Source organism: Patiria miniata, unplaced genomic scaffold, assembly GCF_015706575.1.
Source record: "Patiria miniata isolate m_02_andy unplaced genomic scaffold, ASM1570657v1 HiC_scaffold_9, whole genome shotgun sequence".
In the NCBI taxonomy this organism is placed as follows: Eukaryota; Metazoa; Echinodermata; class Asteroidea; order Valvatida; family Asterinidae; genus Patiria; species Patiria miniata.
The window spans coordinates 5,742,975-5,764,164 of record NW_024037076.1 but is presented as its reverse complement, the minus strand read 5'-3'; the positions used below and the strand labels follow the sequence as shown (position 1 = coordinate 5,764,164).

Sequence of the window (21,190 nt, the reverse complement as noted above, 5' to 3'; positions counted from 1 at the left end):
GTCTTCGTCAGCTTGAACTGTTAGTCTTCGTGAGCGTGATTCGGTGGAAAAAATCCGAACTGTGGTTCGACGGAACGCACGGCTCCGACCAAGTCGCGATGCACCGCCGTCGGACTATACCACGCTACAGGCCCTCCATCATCGGAGAGGCGTAGGAATCAGCCATAAGAGGTGAGTCGACGTTGGCAAATAACCTTAGAGATCCTTTTGGATATCCTAATACCTTTACTAAAACGGTCCCGGTAGAATCTGCTCCTTACCGTAAACATTATCGATATTATCGCTGTGTAACTTTTTTTTCTCAGATTGATGTAAGGCGAAGGTGTGACACCGATTTCATTTAGATTTGATATAGCGTTGTGACAAACTTTCCAGACGGGGGATTGGAATGTTATATTCGGTTTTGTTTTCTCCGCATATAGGAAAAGGCGGGAATCCACGGATCGAAGCGTGGACTAACAATGATCGCTCAGGTCAAACTCTGCATGTGTACTTATTAAGCAGGAACGTATGTAGGCCTACTATATTCCCGTTTCAAGTTGTGGGTGTTTTTAGATCGATGTCTGGCCTAGTGTGATACCGATTTCAGTAAGATTGGATATAGCATTATTAGAATCTTTCCACGTGAGGGCTCGGAATGCTATATGTTTGTTTTTTTCGTATTAAGAAAAACACAGTCATCCAAGTACTTGATTTCATTTTAAAAATCGATTTGTCCATTCCCGAGGCCACATCAGCAAGGTGCTGTCATTGTCCATGTCTGATTATATACTGGATACCAGACCATAACTGCACCTCCTACCGCAGCACAAACAAAGATTCACTTTTTGTGTTAACCTATACGGAAATCCCAACCATAAACCCAATACTCTTGTCGCTACACAGTGAGACAATTATGGCGCCGCTCCACAGGCGTGGTTCTAGAACCAATATTTTGGGGGGGGCTAGCACGGTGGATTCAGAATTTTTTTCAGGGAGGCATGCTGAAATGTTGACCGGTTATTTTTTCCAGACAGGGGGGGGGGGGGGGCTCATGTCATATTTTCAATGGGGAGCGCCAATAAAATCCTAAAATCATTCACAATATATTAACTAATGCACCCTTGTCACGGCTATTTCTTCTTTAGGGGGAGACCGTTCGCATGTACATCACAATCCTTCTTTTTGCTAATGCAATTTTTTTTTTTACGGAATTTATTTTGGGGGGGGCTAGACAAAATTTTGGGGGGGCTACAGCCCCCCCTAGCCCCCCCCCCCGTAGAACCGCGCCTGCCGCTCCATAAGCTCCAGAGAACCCAACAGTTATTTTCGAAACATTGTTAATTCAAGTAAATTTCGGAAATTAATAAAACCGCTACAAAATGCTCAGTACTGACCTTATCCCGAAACATATAAATTAGTAAATAACGAGGGCTTGTTATTTCAACACTAACATATTATTTTTTATGATTGTTTATTCTTGTGTTTAAGTCAAATTTGATACTTACATCCGATAACGTAGACGCTAATTTAACGTTACTCCAGGTGACTACGAGTGCCCAGTTTGCTGAAAATGTGCCAAATTTGGTCGACACAGCAGCGCTGATGGTGTCCAACTTGTCCTGGCTGACATTTTCGTCGTACTGATCATACACCTGTCGAAATACAAAAGGCCACAAAAGTAGAGTTCTCAATCAATACAAAATTGAAAGTTGATACTATTTGGAATTTTTGGAAATAACCATTGCAAACAACAAATACACAGATATGCCTTTATTTATTTTCATTTTCTTTAACTTTGTTACGAATCGGTCGTGCAAGCTTATGGCTATATCTTCAAATATTTATCTATGTTCCTTTTATTGCAAAATTAACAAACTCCATACTATTAACAGACAGGTAGACTACCAAAAGAAAACAGTGGTGTTCAATTTAAGAAGGTGGTATCTTTAATAAGACTACCGGTATACAGCTTTTATACCAGTGATCGTATATAGCTCCAGAACTTGTGTCCAATTCACACCACAATATTTGCAGTGTGGTGACCAGTTTTCGAATTGTACCTGCTTTAGTTGGGCGCAACACATACACCTACATGGGCAAACGTGTGCGCAAAGACATGTCGGAACACCAAGGGATGTGATCAAGTGATGTGATGAAGTGGCCCTAGATTTTGGCCTGAATCTCCAAATGAAAGTTCCAGACAAACAACTCATTTAGCTTGATCGCATCATATGTCACGAATAGTTTCCTTTAACGGGACCTAAGCATTCGTGTTTTGAAGACAGTGTATACAACTCTTTTTTTCGTTTTTTTTTTTTATAGTCAGACTGAAGTATAATTGCAAGTACTCAAGCAAAAAGAAATGTGGGCAACTGGCCCTTATAACCCATACGTTCAACAGTTCATTTCGCCTTCACTTTGTTCGGTAGCAACGAGTAGTTTGTATACTGTATACTTCATAGTGTTCCCGAGCCTGTAGGGAAAGTAGTTCCTTAACCACTTTTTCAAGTAATACTAGTTTATACACATTTGAGTCAGGATACCTATTTGGTATTGTTTTATAAATTGTCCTGAATATGTTCTTGATATTGATTCCATGACAGGTTTAATTAAGGTAACTTCTACGAATTATTTGCGTATTTTACCGCGCACGGATATGCAAACTAGCCTACCCTGTTATTTGGTTTAGCGGGAGCTTGTCCTTTTTTCCCATGATGACTGAAGCTGTAAGATACACGTTCTGGCAGCAAATTACATTAAAATCTGAGCTTGGAGACCCAGGGTTAACTTGAACCAATAAAAACTCCTGCCCAGCCCATTGTGTCTGGGTGAGTAGGATTTCAGTGTATTTTATATGTCCTTGCGACATTAATTTGCGTTTTTTTCACGCTAATATATATTGCGTGTGACTTTTTGGCATGCAGTGATTATACGTAACGTGCTGTGTGCTTGCTGCCTGCTTGCTGCCTGCTTGCTGCCTGCGCCTGTGCACACAGTACAGTGCTGCTCAAAATAAACCTTCCCCAATGATTGCGAGGGTGCTCGCTTAACAATCTCATGCGTGCTCGATAATCGCGCGCTCGCTCAACGCTCGTGTGCTTACTTGCTTCCGCGTGGTGCTCGCGCGCATTTTTCCAGGTAATGACGGTTTCATATTATTGTATGATACAATAATGTAATTAATTAAGACTTTGGTTTTGTATTGATTTATATGGTGTTTATCCAACGACGAACGAACGTGTTTATTTGATTGTTTGTTCGTTTGATTGCATGATTACTACCTAGAGTAATAAGGCTTTGGAGAAATGCACAGTGCGTGTAACATCTTGTGTAGATCCAGTCCATCCCTTACCGGAGATTCATTTCTCATACCTCGGAGGTCCAGGCCCCGTCACCTGCCCGGCATGCAAGCGCTGTCGCTACAGTAATGAAGGAAAGCAGACCGTATAGGACAAAGTAGACAAAAATTACCTGCCAGAAAACGTTACTGGTCGGGGTAAAGGCATCGCCTTTAACATCGGCCCAAAATGGCGTTATCATTGCCTCGTTGCCGCTGAAGACAGGACTTGTAGTACTCGAAAAGGCGAATTTGTCGAGAGGTTGATCATTTGAGAGAACAATCACGCCATTGTCAGTGAACTGCAAATGCACAGGATAAGAGTCAGTAATTTTATTTCAATGGTCAACCATATTATGGTTGGCTTAAAGTTGCCTACGTCAGCCAAATTACAATGTTCTTGTTGTAGAGAGTTGTGCGGCCCCTACACTTGACAGTTTGTAGCAATGACGTATCTGGATCGACTTCTGGATCGGTCTTTGAACATGTATGTCTGAGTAATAAGGGATGAAATTGGATCTGAAAGTCGCTCTATTTTGCACCGGCATGGAGGGGCATTTTTTTTCGAATGGCGACTGCATGGGACTTCTAGACTACTTGGAGGGTTGATCTTTGAAGGAAAAAATGTCTAAAACGTATCAAGGTAACCTCAACAAATTACACAGAAAGTGAAAGAGGGTGAATTCAGATACATTTTGATAGATATCTTGAACACTTGTTAGAGTTGTGAGTATTTCGTCAATTTTTTGAAGTGACATCTATCATTGGTGTCTAGGTGATTTCATTTATGGTCTGTACCCCTTCACATGTCCAGCCGTGTATCATGATCCGAGGGACTGGCTCTGAATCATGTTTCTCACAATTCATAACTCGCTAGGAATGATGCGTCTGGTACCCAGAAGAACGTGTGACAACATGGCAAAAAGAACAGCAAATTACAATGCTATACATTGAATTTTTTTACACCATTCTGTGCAATATTCATTCAAAGCAACGACCAAGATCAACATAAAACCAATTTATAAATAGATACAAAAAACTGCTTTGTAGGATACTTACATACAGTTTTTCATAAAGTTCATCGCAGAAGGGAAAGAAATTTGGTGGGAATATCGTGGGTGATATCAGGTCTTTATTTGGCAATAGTGGCTGCAAGGCAAACGTAAAGAAAAAGAGTTAATGTGGTTGGAATGGAAAAATAACATACATTGACATCAAATGACAAAAAGATAGTCTGCTTTTGAAATTATCTTTCTTTCGAGTACTCTGCTTTTGAACAATTATTTTTCTTCATAAAGAAATTTATCGGCGTTGGGTTAGAACCTGCGATCTCCGGATTGTCGTTCCAGTTCTCTACCAACTGAGTCATCCAGCCCGTCTATGTTTGCGGTTCTTCATTTTGTCTTTAAGGGGCGCTATAGCTGCCATTACAATGCTGCAAACCTTTGAAATGGCAAATGGGGATCACTCAAAGCCCGCTGTAATGAACTCCGTTGTTGAATTTTGAATTATAATGCAACTAGTCGGTTTCCCTTGGTGATTTATTATTGAAGACGAGTCTTTACTGACTGGACCAAATTTCCTATACATCATGATTATAAGCATATGAATATATATGAGACTTCGGGCAAGCCATCTTCCTACTCACATTGGCTTATTATCTTCTCAAGCTGAACTCATTCAAACAAAGTCATCATCTTTTTTTTCGAGATTAATCTTTTTGTTACTGCACCACAACTCTCTAAACGTAACAGGATGAGAAACAACTCGACAGGAGTTGTCCAACATATCGCTATTTAAAAGAATGGACGTTTCTCTCTTTTTAAGTAAAGTTTTTATCTTAGTTTTCACTATTGCCCATCATTAAAAATCACTCTAAGTAAAGTAAAACTTCCACCTGTTATAAAGCCATACGGTGGACAACTGATTTTTCACTCTTTTTGCATTTAGCGAGGAAAAGAAGTAAAACAAAGTAAATTTGACCTACCTGCTGGGGTACATTTGACAGGAGGAAGTCACCAACCTCGGCACCAAACGTGAACAGATGATTCTCTATGGAAAAAAACATACAAGTGGTTGAGCACCATCTTCTAAGTAAAGTTTGAATGTATTTACATTCAGGCATATTGAAATTAGAATCTGTACATACGTCACGTATACCAAACATCGTTCTTCAATGGAAGATGCATATGTGACTTACTCGCAAGAGCTCTTTTGCATAAGCACCCAGCTACATGCAGCAAAGAGTCTAGTGAAACTTTTCAATGCTTTTTTATTTGGGATCCTTGAAGTGATATGAGAATTTTTATTTCCTGAAACCAAGCCTTTTCCCCCGGTAAAAAGTATTATACAAATCGGGATAGGGGTAAAGAGGGCTAGTACCGGTTGTGAATTGCTAACCCTTAGGAAGGATTTATGTACGGGGGATCATAACGGCCTATTGACGTGAGCCGACTGACACGTAATCAACAAACCATTGTCAATTATTAATAGGTCCTCACCTCCTAATATTTTTTGTTTACGTGATAAATGAAAACACTACAAATGTAAATGTTAAGTCTTTAAAAAAATAACATGTTACTCTGGCAATTATGCAGTACAGACATTTACAACAAAAACATGTGTAATGAATACGCCTATGCGTTTATTTAATATTAAAAAAAAAATGAAATGAAAACTTCCGCCATGTGAAATGTGCTATATAAGTGCGTCTCAAAAAAATGCACACAAAATATATGCCATACGTAGAATGTTTAATCGCGACATAAATAATATAGGTATGGTTTGAAAGATACGACTTTCCACTTTAAAATGAGACATCGAACGTTAAAATCTGGTACTTTTTGACAGAGTTATGACTAATTTTCCAAGAGGGGTCAAATGACACCATGGGACTAAGTTTTCAATATAAGGCATTGGGACAAAAGGTAGCATAATTGCTCTGTGTGGATAACTGCCTGGCCTACAAGAAAATGTGTTTAGCGAGTAAACACAATTCTAAAGACTTTGGAAATATGCTTCAAAGCAGAAAGGCGTATCTTTCAAACCATATCAATATTATTTATGTTGGTTACAAATTCCACGTCTGGCATTCCGTTATATTTTGGTTGCATTTTATTTGAGACATACTGTAAAGGTATTGCATCACATTAGGTGCAAAATTTGAACACAGAGAAAAGTAGAACCGATTATTTTGGTCCTTACTATAGAGAGTGAAGGTGAAGTTCTTTGAAGTCACACAGCCTAGGTCATTGGTAACAGTACAGGTGACGGTATGGTTTCCCACTCCAAATACACCTCCTGTAAGATCGACACCGACGCCATCACCATAATTTGTGCAATCGATGGTGACTTCCCCAGCGTCCGTGGCATGAACCTCGGTCCATGTCACTGTAGCTGTGTCCGTGTCTGGTTCAGTACACTGATCACCCACTGCTGGTACTGCGAGTCTTGGGTATGCTGTGTGAGCAATCCAATAAGTATTTCGTGAATTAAAACAAAATATGGAATTGAATTTTTAGTGTTTACATGTATGGCGTCTGCAATGGGGCATTTTCTAATGGAGTTCGCCAACCTCCAGAAACTAAATTTTGAAACATGCAATTTAGGGGATAAAAAAAATATGCTGACATTTTGGTTGAACTGAAATATATTCTGAGCACTGCAAGATTTCGGTCAGATATTCCACAGTGACAGGTTTTCGCCCATCTCATAATCAGTACTTCATGCCTCATAGTTGAATGTTTAAAATACACTCAACCAAAAAAGAAAAGAAAGTCCCCCCTGAATACTTTTTTGTCTAACTCAAAAACTACTGAGCACATCTTGCTCAAAATACGACTGATCAGTACAAAAATTCCTTAGCAATCCAGCCATACTCTTTGTTGGCCCAAAACAGTGATAATGTGTACAAAATTATGCAATTTATGACAAATGGTACCGAAAAAAGTTGAACTTTTGTATATGTGCAAGGTGAGTGAGTGTGAACCACAACTTCCACGTATTCAAAAAACTGTTGTCGGTGTTATTGTCATAAATTGCATAAATTCGTACACATTATCACTGTTTTGGGCCAAATAAAGAGTATGGCTGGATTGCTAAGGAATTTCTGTACTGATTAGTCGTTATTTGAGCGAGAGGTGCTCAGTAGTTTTTGAGTTAGACAAACAAGTATTGGAAGGGAGACTTTTGTTTTTGGTTGAGTGTATGTACAATGTATGACGGTTTTCTTTGATATTTATGTGATACATGTGTACTTGTATATGGAAGACTTTATGTTCGTCGTATTATTATCGTATATGTTTTACCAATGCATTGTCCTTATGAGTTTAACTTTACTTAACATTATTCAATAATGTGCTATGTATGCAGGGCCCCAATGGAAACCAGCTTTGAACTGTTTGCACGGGCACACCCCTTCTCCACGTAAAAGCTACCCCTGGTTCTTTCATCCTAAATCAAAATCAAGTGCTCGACAATCACTACGAAGTACGAATTATATCATTATAACATGCTCAAGGGAGATTTACTTACACGAAACACCGAATGAAATGAGGCAATCTCCAAAGGCACCAGCATTTGACGAGCAAACCACGTGGTGTGGCCCTATTCCAAACACTCCACCTGTAATATTCACTGTGGCTCCATCAGTCAAGTCTCTACAAGTGATATCATCCGAACTTGGGTCTAAGTCTGCCGATAGTGTCCAACCGACTGACACTGATGAAACCCCTTCGTCAAGACACGTGTTACCAACCTCGGGACACTGAACTGTGCTCTCTGTTTGAATTCAATAACAATTAGCATTTACTGAAGACAAAAAACATGTTCCTGACCACCTGTTGTAAGAAATTGACCGCATGCATCAATGCAGTCTGCGTATAACCAAAATAGAGGGCCCATGCAATGGATTTTTTAATGCAATCATTGAAAATTACCGTTGTGCTCCATTTAATTTAACTTAATTTTAAATCTTCAAACTGCTTTTTAAGGCGTATTTGGTGCATTTTTGATTTTATGCTAATGCCAATTCCATATTCATGAGCAAACTGTGATGTCATTCGAGACTTTGTTCAAGGCTCCATTCATGTGCACGGATCTGCTTATTAGGCTTTCGACACTGCCAACCTCAATTTGTCGGCTTCAAATCCATTAGTGCGCTTCACTGTTGTGGTCATATGCTTTTAGTGAGACAAAGTTAATACTCTATGCACAATTGTTTTTCAATAAGCAGAATATTGGGTATATAATTTGAAGAGAAAACCCACAATTAAACAGTGTGTTCCCAAAGTGACATCACCGTAACATCGCCCTAAGTTGTCAAGAAAAGCACGAAACATTTCGAATGTTAAAAACAAGTGCTCTTTGCAAAAATAAAATTACCAAAAAAGGGGATGTCTCATAGTTTTTATACATTTCAGGGGAATGTAGTTTTGCTACAAAATGTGCTCCTGTCCTGTGTATAATTCATTCCCTTTAAAAATAGCACTAAACTCACCGGCTTCACAGCGTGGCCCCGAGTGCCCTGGATCGCACTCATCAATGTCTGTGCAATTAGGATAGGGCACAGCTGGACCAGTGCACTCAACTCCCTCGGCTGACTCTGTTCAACAAAGTGGACACATTACGTTACACATTAAAAACATAATTGACGCAATCTTTATTTGTAAAATCAAAACATCAAATAAGCAAATGTGCATGAAAATGTACTTTGACTCCTTTTATCAAAAAAGTTATGTAGCAAATTTTAAAGTTGAAATCAAATTATCATGAAAAAAGGAATGCCAACAAAAAGCTGTTTCTGAGCACAAAAGGGCGCTGTTGCGACGCCATTTTGTAGACAAACAATTAAAAAAATATCACATTAAAGCAACAATGTAAACTTTACTTCAGTCTAAGAATTAAAGACAGAACAAAAAACAATGTTGTTGAACTAAAGCAAGATGCAAACATACAAAAATATATTGAAATGATGTCTTTTTATACCACAAAATGGTGACGTCACAGGGATCTCCCTGGCTCAAATTTGTGGCCTTTTAATCAAGATTAAAATTTGCTTATCTTTCACATGTTTGCCTTTTTCAAAATATCATTTTTTTCAAGTGTCAACTTACGAGAACAATCATGTCCACAGTACCCCGACGAGCAATTGCAATACGGTGTGTGCTGGGGCAAACATATGCAGTTTGTGGGGTTGCCCGTTGCTGTACAAAATGAAGCATCTGTGTTTTGGAAACAAAACAGGCTTTATAGACACAACTCCATTCGTTGAGGCATTTTATCCGTAACCTATCCCATGCTTTGCTTGCAGAACGTCCTTGTTTGTGGCTGCGTTTATTGTATACATGGAATCAATGTCTAGGTCAAGAATTTAAGTGACACAGAGTCACACTTAACACATCTAAGGCAAAATAAAAAAAAACATGTTTAGCGTCCTGCCTCTTTGACAAAAAGGAAGGAGGAGGCCCTTTTTTTTTTTTTTTTTTTTTCAAAATGGCCGCCCGACACATTTTTCAAGACAACGCGGCCGGGCTATTTTTCAAGATGGTTACCAGCTTTTTTCAAAATGGCCGCCACTTGGACTCATTGACTATTTCCACAGCTTTATACACGGTATAAAAGTCTAAAAATATGATTTCTTTCGTCAGAGATCGTTAAAATTTATCAATTTTTGTCTTTAAAAAAAAAAAAAAAAAAAAAAAAAAAAGGAGGCGGCCTCTAAAAAGGAAGCGGGCGGGGACGCTAAACATGTTGTTTTTTTTACTTCGCCTAATCATCCACCCTGGATACTTCAAAAATCACGATCGAGCAAAAAATTAATCACAGCAGAAACAACAGCCTTTTCAATCCTGGCAGGATGTATGGAGTTGCCCATTGCAACACATGTACGTCTCTCCAACCCCTTCACATATCAGGACAAGGCAAGCCTAGTACGTCCAATATCTTTAACAAATACACAGGGTGACTAAAAAAAAATAGAAAACCCCAAAAGGTGCCCCGTATTTTTTTTTTTACAGACGTGTTGCATGTAGCACTTTCCAGAGCTTTAAAATCGCTCATATGCTTTTTTCAGTTATGGACTTCAGAACACAGTGTTTGTGTTCGAGATTCTGTAACTGGAAAAGTAAATGAGTGATTAAAATTATTCTTTCTCTAATAGAATGCTTATTAATTGGGTTTTCATATCCTAGATCTTGAACTAGCTACATGCCGATTTTCTTAAAAAAAAAAAAATTGGGGGCACCATTTGGGTTTCCTTGTTCTTATTCACCCTGTATATTAAAACTGGCAATTAAATATTGTATATATATATATATAAGTACGCAGATAGCCCGTCCGTAATTGGCATTATTTATTTAATTCCTATTTTAGCTGGGTAGCCCTTCGGTTGAATCCACTGGTCGCCCATAGGAACCAGTATAGAGAAGACAATGTGAAGAAATTACACTTTCAGATGTGAGAGGAAAACCCCCGAAGAATATTCTGAGGAAAACCCATGGAATCGATTAGGGACCAAAAACCCAATCCACATAATGTCCCAGGCAGGAATCGAACCCGGGTCACAGCGGTGGAAGGCGAGGAAAGTGCCGCAACGCCAAACCGACTCCCCTATACAATAGGACTGCCCGGCTCTAAAGAGACAGTGGGTCAATAAGTTAGTCAATAAGGCACAAAGACAACAATAGGCTGGACTGTCTGGTACCGGCAAAAAAAGAGAAGGTATAATCTAATTATTATAGGTCTCCTTTGCTTCACTTAAGGGACATCAAAGTTCTTTTATTGCTATGAAAAAAATAATCTCCACAGTTTGAATTTTGCAACAAACTCATAATTATTGCACACCTTATTATTATTATTACACCTTATTAGTTATTGCATGTCTATCGATGCTCCATAATTTCTGCAATTTTTAAAATAATGTGAACAGAAAAGTGGAGAACCTGGTTCATCAGCAACTGTGATGTTCATGTCACACTCTGCATAATTAGCTGCCTCGTCAGTAGCAGTGTAGCGCAGCAAATAAGGTGACGCCGAAAAATCGAGATTGACAGTGTCGGAAGCCTGATAAGCAGACCCATGCACTTCAATGGAGACGAAATATACTCCCGAGTTGTCCGAAGCAAAATCTGCGTCCGGTAGTGACACTGTTGAATAGGTCTTGCGACAGTTGGTATAAACTGTCTGGTCGGTGGGACATGTGATGTTTGGCGACTGTACATCTGCAAAAAAAAAACATAACTGATTTGTCTTTAAAATCTGGAAAAAGTTACTACTATATACTGTGCATAAACCGCCTTTGAGTTCCAGAACATGAAATAATACTGCAATGATGGTGCTCTGAAAAGTGGTCTGAAAACCTATTAGTTCTCTCATTTTTCACTTCACATCAAAGCTCCATCGAATATTGGATGTGGCTTTTTAAGCAGCCAGGGTTCTCTTACAAGCCGGCCTACATCTGGGTACCGGAAAGTCAGCGCCGCCATTGTAGTAGGCAGAAAATGGCATAGCGCACCGCGCAGTAGGTAGCAAGCAAGCCTCCAAATCGTTGGCAAGATCTATGTGCACATCTTACGATTTTTGAATATAAATTGTTGGGGTTTGGGGGGGGGATTTTTTTTTTGGGGGGGGGGGGGTTGGTATGGCTGCTACCAACAATAAACTTAACCATTAACCATTCATCTCACCTGTACAAAATGTGCCGTTCCCAGCATATCCAGCCGAGCAAGTGCATATGAAACTATAACGAGTGTCAGTACAAATGGCATCCACATCGCAGTTATGTGACGGCGAAGCTGGATCGCATTCGTCGATAACTGAAATGAGAAATGGAAATACATTCTGCATTCAGTTTCAGCTAGCCAGTAGACACTAATCACTACCTCGGTTCCATTAATATATAGAGACGAAAAGCCTGTAATATCATAAAGTGATCAAGAAATTCACCTGACCAGACAAAACTTTCAAATCGTATATATGACCGAATTGAAGTACATGTATGTTACGAATGAAATTATGCAATCTGTGTTTTTCCAAACTGAAGGGTACAAAAGTGTGACATGGGATTGGAAAATGAAGCAGGATAATAATATCTAGTTGTTTGTCTTCTTTTCCCGAACCCACTGTTGAGGAATTGTGCTCACCAAGAATGTTAGACTTTTAAGGCAAAATGTACATGGTGGCTTGAATGTTACGTTTAACATAAACGAAACGTTTAATACTGAGAGAACGTTATAATTACGATGTATTTATCAAATATTGTGTTATGGGGGGGGGGGAGGTGCTGTTCAAATCCGACGATTATCAACACTACATTGCAGAACAGTGTACAAATACCCCCTAACCAAGCTGGCTCTGTCCGTATTTTGTGCACAGGCGGACATTATTACCAGTTTTGGGTGTCAGAGCAGAAGGGGGAGGTGTGCATTAATTTCAATGAATTTCTATGACAGAAATACATTTTTGACAGAGCCAAGGGGGTTTGACCCCGCCCCAGATCCGTGCCTGTTTTGACGTGAAAATGTAAAAGCCTTTCGTCAAACTGAGCTGCTATATAAATGTTGTTATAACATTACTCTCTCTCTGTCTTTCCAATTAGTTGCACTTTAACTCCCCAAAATATTATCAACAAGAGCAATTAGAATTTTCAGCTCACAGCTACAAGTACCTGGTGGTATTGAGCAGTTGGCACTTGTGTATCCATTGACGCATGTGCAAGTGTACATTCGAAAACCATCAGCACATATCCCACCGTTCTCACAAGGGTTGGGGTCACAATCGTCAGGGTCTGTGATTGAAAAACAAGTTTCATTCATGAATACAGAGTACAAACATGAAAGTACTAAAGATTACAATAACAACTAGCCACGGCTGCCATACTGTCAGAACAACTGATATAAAATACTCGCATATCCACTGGACTTCAATATTTATTTGCACATTCCACACTCCCCCTTAGTAAAAAATGGTCTAGTCCATTGACCTGTTGATTTCAATGGTGTGTGCAATATGCGCTCATAGATTTCACGCTGCGTTACCCACACACGTCTCTGCACATAGTCTAAACCTAAAGCACATTTGCACATACAGCATGGTGAAGAATACTTAAAATAATCCTGCATGCAGACGCAAATCCGCGGATTACTTCCTCAGTCTAATTGATTTTGTACTTAAAGACCACCCCTAGAAAAGATCATGAAAATCCATCCATAACTTTTTGAGTTATTTTGTTAACAGACAAACTAACCGACCAACCAACGACGATGAAAAAAAATCCTTGCCAGAGGTATTTACAGTTATCAACAAACCACTGCATTGTATGGTTGATTAGTAAAATTGATGAGGACTTTTAATTACAGCTTCATAAGTACCTAAGTGATGGAGTTAATATCGAATACTCAGAAGCACATGTGTAAGTTCTTTCCATTGCATATCTTTTGTGTGTTACACGAACTGACTAATTTGAAGATAAAATCATTGCGTTCTTAACAATGTATCTAACACAATACATACCATTCAATATGTCGCAACCGTTATCGATTTCGCTAGTACTGTCGACACGAAACAGAAAGCGCCCTGTTGTGCCGATGTTTGTCTGTAGGTCAACGTCAACGATCGCATCCGTTCTGGAATCGGGAAGACTGCAGTAATTGACGCCGTCACCACTATTCAATCCAACCTAAAATTATTCAATTAAAAGTCAGTTGAAATTAATATGCAATCCTTTGTTCTAAAATTCGAATAAAAAAAGGCTTGGAGGGCCGAACTTTTCGACATACATTAGAACTTTTCGATATGTCCTTTGGACAATTTCTCGTACGTCTCCCACAAAAATGGAAAGTTACAAGGTGTTCTCTTCAGCCAACATTCGATCTGGGTATTCACCACATTCAGATCAAAATGTCACTGATATCAATCCGTGCATGCAAATGATACAGGCCTTTCTTTGTGAAGACCCCAAAACACTAATGTTCAGAATAATCCCGCTATTGACTCAATTACATCAATGCGCCTCGGGACAAGGAATAAAATAACAGAAAAGTTCATCAACTACATGGAATTACATTTATCTCAATTACAGATAAGGTTCACATTCCGATCAATGCACACTTGTTCCCATGTCCTCATGTAATAACTTTGCGAGCCATGCGTGTTCTTTTCAGCTGGGGTTGTTTGGCACAATGCCGTACACCCGGTCCTTGGAGCACCCCCAAAGAAAAAAAAACACAGGGTAAAATCTGGAGGTATAAGGGCCCCTTGACGTTAAATACCCCCAACAAATAATTAGGAAACATTGTGTTGGTAGTGTTTTTGGTAATCACAAAGAAAATACGTATCCTTTGCATGCATGAAACAAGAATGGTTGGGGAAAAAACAACAAGAATATTCTCTAAACTTTGGTCGAGGAAGTAGTCGTTTTTAGCTAGAGGCATGAATCTTCAGCAAGGATATCAAGTTCACTTGGACAAATATAGATGCAATGTTATAAGGTGCAAAATTGTCATTATACGCTTTTATAAGACTTTTATACCTGAGCTGGGGTACCGCCCAGTCCAGTGGAGCTTCCACCGCTTGCTGTGCCGGTCGTCCAGCGAATGTCCTCATAGTTGTAAATGGCAAAGGAAAGGCTGCCATCGGTCACGAGCACAGCCTGAAATGTGTTGGTCTATAGAACAAAAGAGTGTTATATTATCTTGTGTTTATATGATCTACAAAAAAGTTTAAAGGATTCCAAAAAAAAAGGGAAAAGGGAGGTCTTTTTTGGTTGGAATAAACAAATCGGTTGAAAATGTATCAATAACAAGAAAAATCAAATCGACTTTTGTTGAAGAGCATGCGGAATCAACTGTAAAGGAAGAGTATATCATATCGTTTTGTCCTGTGACGTGAAGGTAGGCCTATCCTTATTAAGTCTTTAGTTACACTCAGGCCACTACGAAAATCTACTTACTATTTCAAATGCTGAACTAGCTCCGTAAAAAGGTACTTCGTTCCACGTCGCGATAAACATCCACGATGCTGAAAACTGAGAATGGTCGCTTGCATGTCTGATGATAGTATTTGAACGGTCAAATAGCTCTTGGTTGCCGGTAGGATGAAGTTCACGGTAAGACACGCTTCCCCCAGAGTTGGTATTCACGTCCCCCCAGAATACCGCCACCAAGCGTCTGTCACCATCCAGCGGAAATGATAACGGGGTAAACCCCGAGACTTCGACCAGGAAGGAAATCACACCATTTGTGTTCACCTGGAGATCAAAATAGATCAAACAAATTCAGTTGTTGGCTCAAAATGTTTCCCAATAAAGGAAAACACAAAGTACTCATTATATTACCGTACTTACAAAGAGAGAATCATGGTTGTAACTGTACAATGGAAAACTTGAAGATAAAGAAATGCTTCCCGAACTTCCGTCGTCATTGGGTGGAAGAAACGTGTCTCCCGCCTCGACTCCGAATGGAAACAAAACTCCTGTCAAATAAATCACAGTCATCAATGATATTTTACGATTAAAATACCCAATTAAAAACAAACAAAAAACAGCTCAAGTAAAAAAATCTGTGGCAGACACAAAACGGTGACCTCTCCCAGAAAGAGTTTAAGACGCAACCAAACGAATACACATCAGCTAGTCCTTTATCTTAAAAATGTGACGACCCGACTATAACAATGGCCCTCATTATAGTTTAGACAGTCCAACGTAAGTTGGAGGCAGCCCTATCATGAGGCAAATCTAGGCCACTCAAAAGTGTGGACTATAAAAATTACAAAGAACACAAACAGAAAAAAAGTCGTAGTGAAAGAAGAATCTCTAATAAATTTGGCTTGAATCGTAAAGAAATATAAGTTGCAGGTAGGAATGAGAGATTTCCAAAGCGAGGAATACGAGGGGGAACTAGCGCAGTATTCCAATACATGTACTAGCTTGATTGGGACTATTAAGACTGTAGTTTGGACGATTCCAACTATATAATAGGGACGAAGCAATATAGTTGGATCGGAACTAAACTAATCGTCTTACCTTGTCCGGGTGGTGTGGTTGGTGGTTGTGTGGATGGTGGTTGTGTGGATAGTGGTTGTGTAGAAGGTGGTTGTTGCGTTGTTGGTAGTTGTTGTGTAGATGGTGGTTGTGGTGTCGTTTGTGGTTGTGTAGATGGTGGTTGTTGTGTGGATGGTATCTGTGGTGTGGATGGTGGTTGCGGTGTGGATGTTGGTTCTGGTGTGGTTGTGGTTTCAGATATGGTTGTGAACCCTGTTGTGGTTGATGATTGTGAAGTGCTTGTTGGCCTAGGAGTGGTCGTTGGCTCATTTGAGGTTGGCTCCTGGCTTGTGTCTATGGTGATAATTGGTTCCGAAGTGCTGTTCAATTCTGCAGTTGTATTTGGAACTCCTGTGAAAATAAGAATCTAACGTTATATTCAATTCATGGATACCAGTGTTGTTTAATTTGTTGGAAATGTCTTTCTGCGGACGTGCAAGAAGCAACATTTGTGTATTGGTAATGTACATGTACGTGTGTATTATGTACCACACACACAACGTGTACGCTGCATTGAATAGACACGATTTGAAACACGTATTGGTTTGTCACAACCGTTTTTTTTCTTTTCTAAGGCACGGAGAGACATTCGATTTATTTTCTTTCAACCAGACCTTTGATATAGTATCAAGTAAACAATTCAAAACATGAACTTTCGGGAGTTAAAATTTTCAGTTAAAGGCTCATAATGCACCAAACTTTTTTTGTTGATTTATGTAATCGAAAATACATGTATACAAAAAAAATCATTGGTCGGATCACAGACTGGAAACTATTAACAGTTGTTCAGTTGACTTTTATACTTCCATTACATGCGTGATGTACAGAAAGGATATCTAGAAGTTCTCATTTTTTTTCTAAATGGGATATATAGTGCTATCGTTTGGTGTACTCTGAAAAAAAATAGAAAAATTACTTGATTTGCATTTGTCCCTCTAAACTGACCGTATAAAGCCTGAATGCCAGCGATGTCATCTTCGTGAAGACTGAAGTTTGGATCATACCCACGGTAGTAAGGTGCCATCACTGCATCCGTGATGTTACTATGCAACAGACCCAGGCTATGGCCAAACTCGTGCACTGCTACCTGGAACAGGTCGACTCCTGTTTCAAAATTGCAAATAAAGACACTGCACTCGTTGCCTTGAAGGTACTGTATACTCGCTCTTTTTCACTTTAAAAGTAACAACAACATTCTTTAAAAGTCCGAACTGTAAAAAGGAAATTGCTGGTTGAGAAAGCAAAACAATCAAGCAGAAAACCAATCACCAGTGGGTTATTCACATCCGCGATTCTTTAGTGCTCATACATTGAGTGGACTGATTGAATCGTAAAAACAAAAATCGATAAAATTTCTTGTACAAGTCTAGCGGAATGCAGCTCGAACACACAGAGTACAGAACTCTTAATTACGTTGGTACTTTTGTTGAATCAGTTTCGAAGGGCGTATCTGTAGGTGCATCCAAAACAGCATATGTAACTTGATAAAAGCCCTTTTCGTCGGGTCCATCCGCCTAGTAGGATGTGTTGCATTATAAAAAGTTTTGTCTATTGCATCGGTTACCTGGGGGAGAATTATTAATGCTCCAGGTTTCATTGTCATCGAAAAATGATGTACCATCCTCAGGCAAATAGGCGAACGCCAGAACCCCTCCTGGCCCATCGGACTCCACATCTACATCATGGCCCTGTCCATGGAAGTTAATCACGAGGTCGGCAGCTTCGTCCAAAGGATCATTGGTAAATGTCAGGGTCGTGACTGCAGACCAAACCTTCAAGGCAACAATGACAAAATGGAATACAAAATTGTAAGAGACTGAGGAAAATATTGCATTTGGTTTCGATGAACATCGGGGCTCACTTCATTCGGCATTCTAAGAAGTACCAGGTCGGATGTGATCCGGAGTTTGGGTTGTATTGGCTATGATGGGTTATTTTTTGGTCCTCATTTGAACCTTTCTGCCTCCTTTAGTTGCGGACGGATCTTCAGACTGGGCAATTGCCGCTACATACTACAGTATGTCCCCCGAAAAGTGTCCGCCCCACTATTTTTGAAATAACTACAAAAGTCAATTTCAAATTGTTTTGATTATGCAGATTCTACTTATTCTTGGTCTAAACCCCTATTATGAGTTACATTTAATTTCAGTCACGCATCACTACACAATTGTCAATTGATCAAAACAACATTTTTGGACACTGTTACCATAACAAGTTCATGCCTTAATGAATTTCAGTGCTGTGTTATGTAAGCTGGGTAAAATCCTGAATGTTGTCTAACTATCAGTTGTCAAGGCAAGACCTCAGTTTAATGCTCAAGGGCAAATGATTCCAATCCTAAGCCACATCACCCTTTTTTTCACAACATGCAGAATTTTACACAGCTTACACACAGACCTGAAATGCATTAAGGCAAGGAACTTGATGACAGTGTCCAAAAATGTTGTTATGATCAATGACCATTGCACAGTATGTGTGACTCAAGTAAAATGATACTCATAGGGGTTTAGGCCAAGGATAAGGAGTATCTGCTCAATCAGCAATTTCAAAATTGACTTCATGGTTTTGTAGCTATTACAAAAATATTGAGACGAAACCTTTTTGGGGCGACATACCGTACAGCATATGCGTTATTTCCGTACCCGTTCCCTATCACACACAAGATCAGGTGTTGTTTTTAACGTCACTAGTACTCACTCGAAGGGCATTGGCTAAAGTGTTTGCCACATGGGATGGGTCGGGTATATCAGATGTCACTGAGTCGATGCGATAGGTCAATTCCGTCTTGGACCATTTTGTATGATGAAGAGAGTAGCGTTTCTTTCTCTTTGCGTCCATATCGTCATCGAAATCTGGGAAACCACATCGAGGCATGTTCATCATCGCCTTCGTTGCTTCATCACACTCGCCTGTTTGTAATGAAATATCCAATACTCTTCTTGATTAAACGATAAAATTATAAGGGCTGTGCTTACCAAAAGAAAAACCCTCCCTCCCCGGCCCCCGCCCCCCCCCCCTCCCGAAAAAAAACTACCTTTATTCTATTTTGATTGTCACTGCAACAATCTGAACATAACGTTTATTTTGGGTTGCTTTTGCAACAAGCAGATCCGCATTGCGAGTAGACTGGATCTCTTATCCTATACTCATCGATTCTGGTAATGGGGCGGTGACCAGTCTACCCTGCAAGGTCTAAGTTACTGTTTGGCCGCAAAACTTCTCATTCAAAAGAAAATCAATTTTGTGTCGCTGGGAAAAAAAATGTCCATTTAAAAAAGAAATCGTTCTTTTTTTCAGGATGAAACACGGATATTATAAGATCATTTGCTTGTCATCCATTGTGCTCGTTTCTAATATATAACATCACTCAAACTCCAATGAAGTTAATGAACGGTGTTCAAAACCAAACCTGCTGAAGCGTTAGACCAGTTGATATTACACTTTTCGGGAACACACTAAAAAAAAACATGCACAGCCTTATGATCACGAAATACCATTTCGTCCATCACACTTTAAATAATAAAAAAAATCAGTCAATATTGACTGATCGTTGGAAATCACCTACATTTTCTTGATGTCTTTCTAAATGACGGCAAGCTTTGCTTGTCACTGTGGACCATAATTGTGGGGGTAAAACACTCTAAAGTAAAAAAAAAGGAGAAACATCCACTCTTTTATGGAGCCATATGGCGGACAAGTCTTTTTTGCTCTTTTACATTCTTGAGTAAGATCGGATCGGATCTGGATCAATAAGGCCAAAAAGGTCTCCGGTTTCTGGTATGCGCGCGCGTCGCCGTAGCCATGCGCGTTGGCAAAATGAAAAAAAGGGTGTTTTTTTTCAACGAAAGATGTCTCAAAACCGCCAAGCTCACTGGTTTGACTGGAATCCTGCTGCTGCACAATTTTAACGGTTTTTAGATGGGGCTACGATCGAGAATAAGCTTTATGTGGCCTCTCTGGACTCCCATACATTTGCACTAAGTTCAGTCGGGCACCATTTGCAGTCATCAGCCGACATTTGAAGAAAAAAAAATGGTAAAAAAAGCCGCGTCACCGCACCACTTTTTGGGCAAGCTCCATACCAGGAACCGGAGACTTTTTTGGGGGGCCGAAGGCAAGCACAAAGTTTGCCTTAGGCAGCCACAGCCAGGATAATGCAAAACTTGCAATTAGGGAGTTTGCAAGTACGTAGACCATATAGACCATATTAGGGAGTTCGCAAGTACGTAGACCATATACACTCTTTGTTAACGCCGCACAATGTCATCACCGACTCCGCACGTAGGCCGTTGAAGGCGTAACATTTTGTCATGGAAATATCAGCCATGTTCTACGGAAGCGTATTTAGGACATGACCGAAAATATTTTTAAGGCCCACTACTTCGCCCGGGCGGATTACTATTTCGCCCGGGCGGATTACTATTTCGCCCGGGCGGATTACTATTTCGCCCGGGCGGATTACTATTTCGCCCGGGCGGATTACTATCCCGCTCGGGCGGATTACTATTTCGCCCGGGCGGATTACTATTTCGCCCGGGCGGATTACTATCCCGCCCGGGCGGATTATTATCCCGCCCGGGCGGATTACTATTCCGTCCGGGCGGATTACTAATTCGCCCGTGCAGACTACTTACTCGCCCGGGCAGATTACTTATTATCCCGGCCGGGCAGAATACTAATTCGCCCGGGCGAATAAGTAATCTGCCCGGGCGAAATAGAGGGCCGGAATTTTTTTTTTGTGGTCATGTCCTAAATACACTTCCGTAATGTTCTGTAGATGGTCCGTGAAACGTGACAAAACCACGTCCAAAAAATGCATTCTGATAATAAATAGA

At 40.0% G+C, this 21,190-nt stretch overlaps 2 protein-coding genes across 2 annotated transcripts in view; both read right to left on the bottom strand.

Moving 5' to 3' along the window:
* LOC119720561 (mucin-like protein) overlaps positions 1-9,541 on the bottom strand; it is a 43,164-nt gene extending 33,623 nt beyond the window's left edge. Inside the window, exons 1-8 of the mRNA XM_038190277.1 lie at positions 9,433-9,541; positions 8,817-8,921; positions 7,853-8,098; positions 6,524-6,778; positions 5,307-5,371; positions 4,379-4,468; positions 3,454-3,621; positions 1,488-1,634 (exon numbers count right to left, since the gene is read on the bottom strand). Coding sequence (XP_038046205.1) covers positions 1,488-1,634; positions 3,454-3,522 — 216 coding nt within the window. The 5' untranslated portion in view covers positions 3,523-3,621; positions 4,379-4,468; positions 5,307-5,371; ... (2 more) ...; positions 8,817-8,921; positions 9,433-9,541. The remainder of the gene's footprint in view (positions 1-1,487; positions 1,635-3,453; positions 3,622-4,378; positions 4,469-5,306; positions 5,372-6,523; positions 6,779-7,852; positions 8,099-8,816; positions 8,922-9,432) is intronic.
* Positions 5,043-21,190, bottom strand: part of LOC119720369 — a 31,386-nt gene continuing 15,238 nt past the window's right edge. The window contains exons 3-18 of the mRNA XM_038190025.1: positions 19,053-19,264; positions 17,920-18,127; positions 17,301-17,459; positions 16,338-16,706; positions 15,660-15,787; positions 15,267-15,563; positions 14,847-14,981; positions 13,829-13,994; positions 12,984-13,103; positions 12,004-12,132; positions 11,260-11,538; positions 8,817-8,921; positions 7,853-8,098; positions 6,524-6,778; positions 5,307-5,371; positions 5,043-5,060 (exon numbers count right to left, since the gene is read on the bottom strand). Of these exons, the coding sequence (XP_038045953.1) occupies positions 5,043-5,060; positions 5,307-5,371; positions 6,524-6,778; positions 7,853-8,098; positions 8,817-8,921; positions 11,260-11,538; positions 12,004-12,132; positions 12,984-13,103; positions 13,829-13,994; positions 14,847-14,981; positions 15,267-15,563; positions 15,660-15,787; positions 16,338-16,706; positions 17,301-17,459; positions 17,920-18,127; positions 19,053-19,264 (2,891 nt within the window). The remainder of the gene's footprint in view (positions 5,061-5,306; positions 5,372-6,523; positions 6,779-7,852; positions 8,099-8,816; positions 8,922-11,259; positions 11,539-12,003; positions 12,133-12,983; positions 13,104-13,828; positions 13,995-14,846; positions 14,982-15,266; positions 15,564-15,659; positions 15,788-16,337; positions 16,707-17,300; positions 17,460-17,919; positions 18,128-19,052; positions 19,265-21,190) is intronic.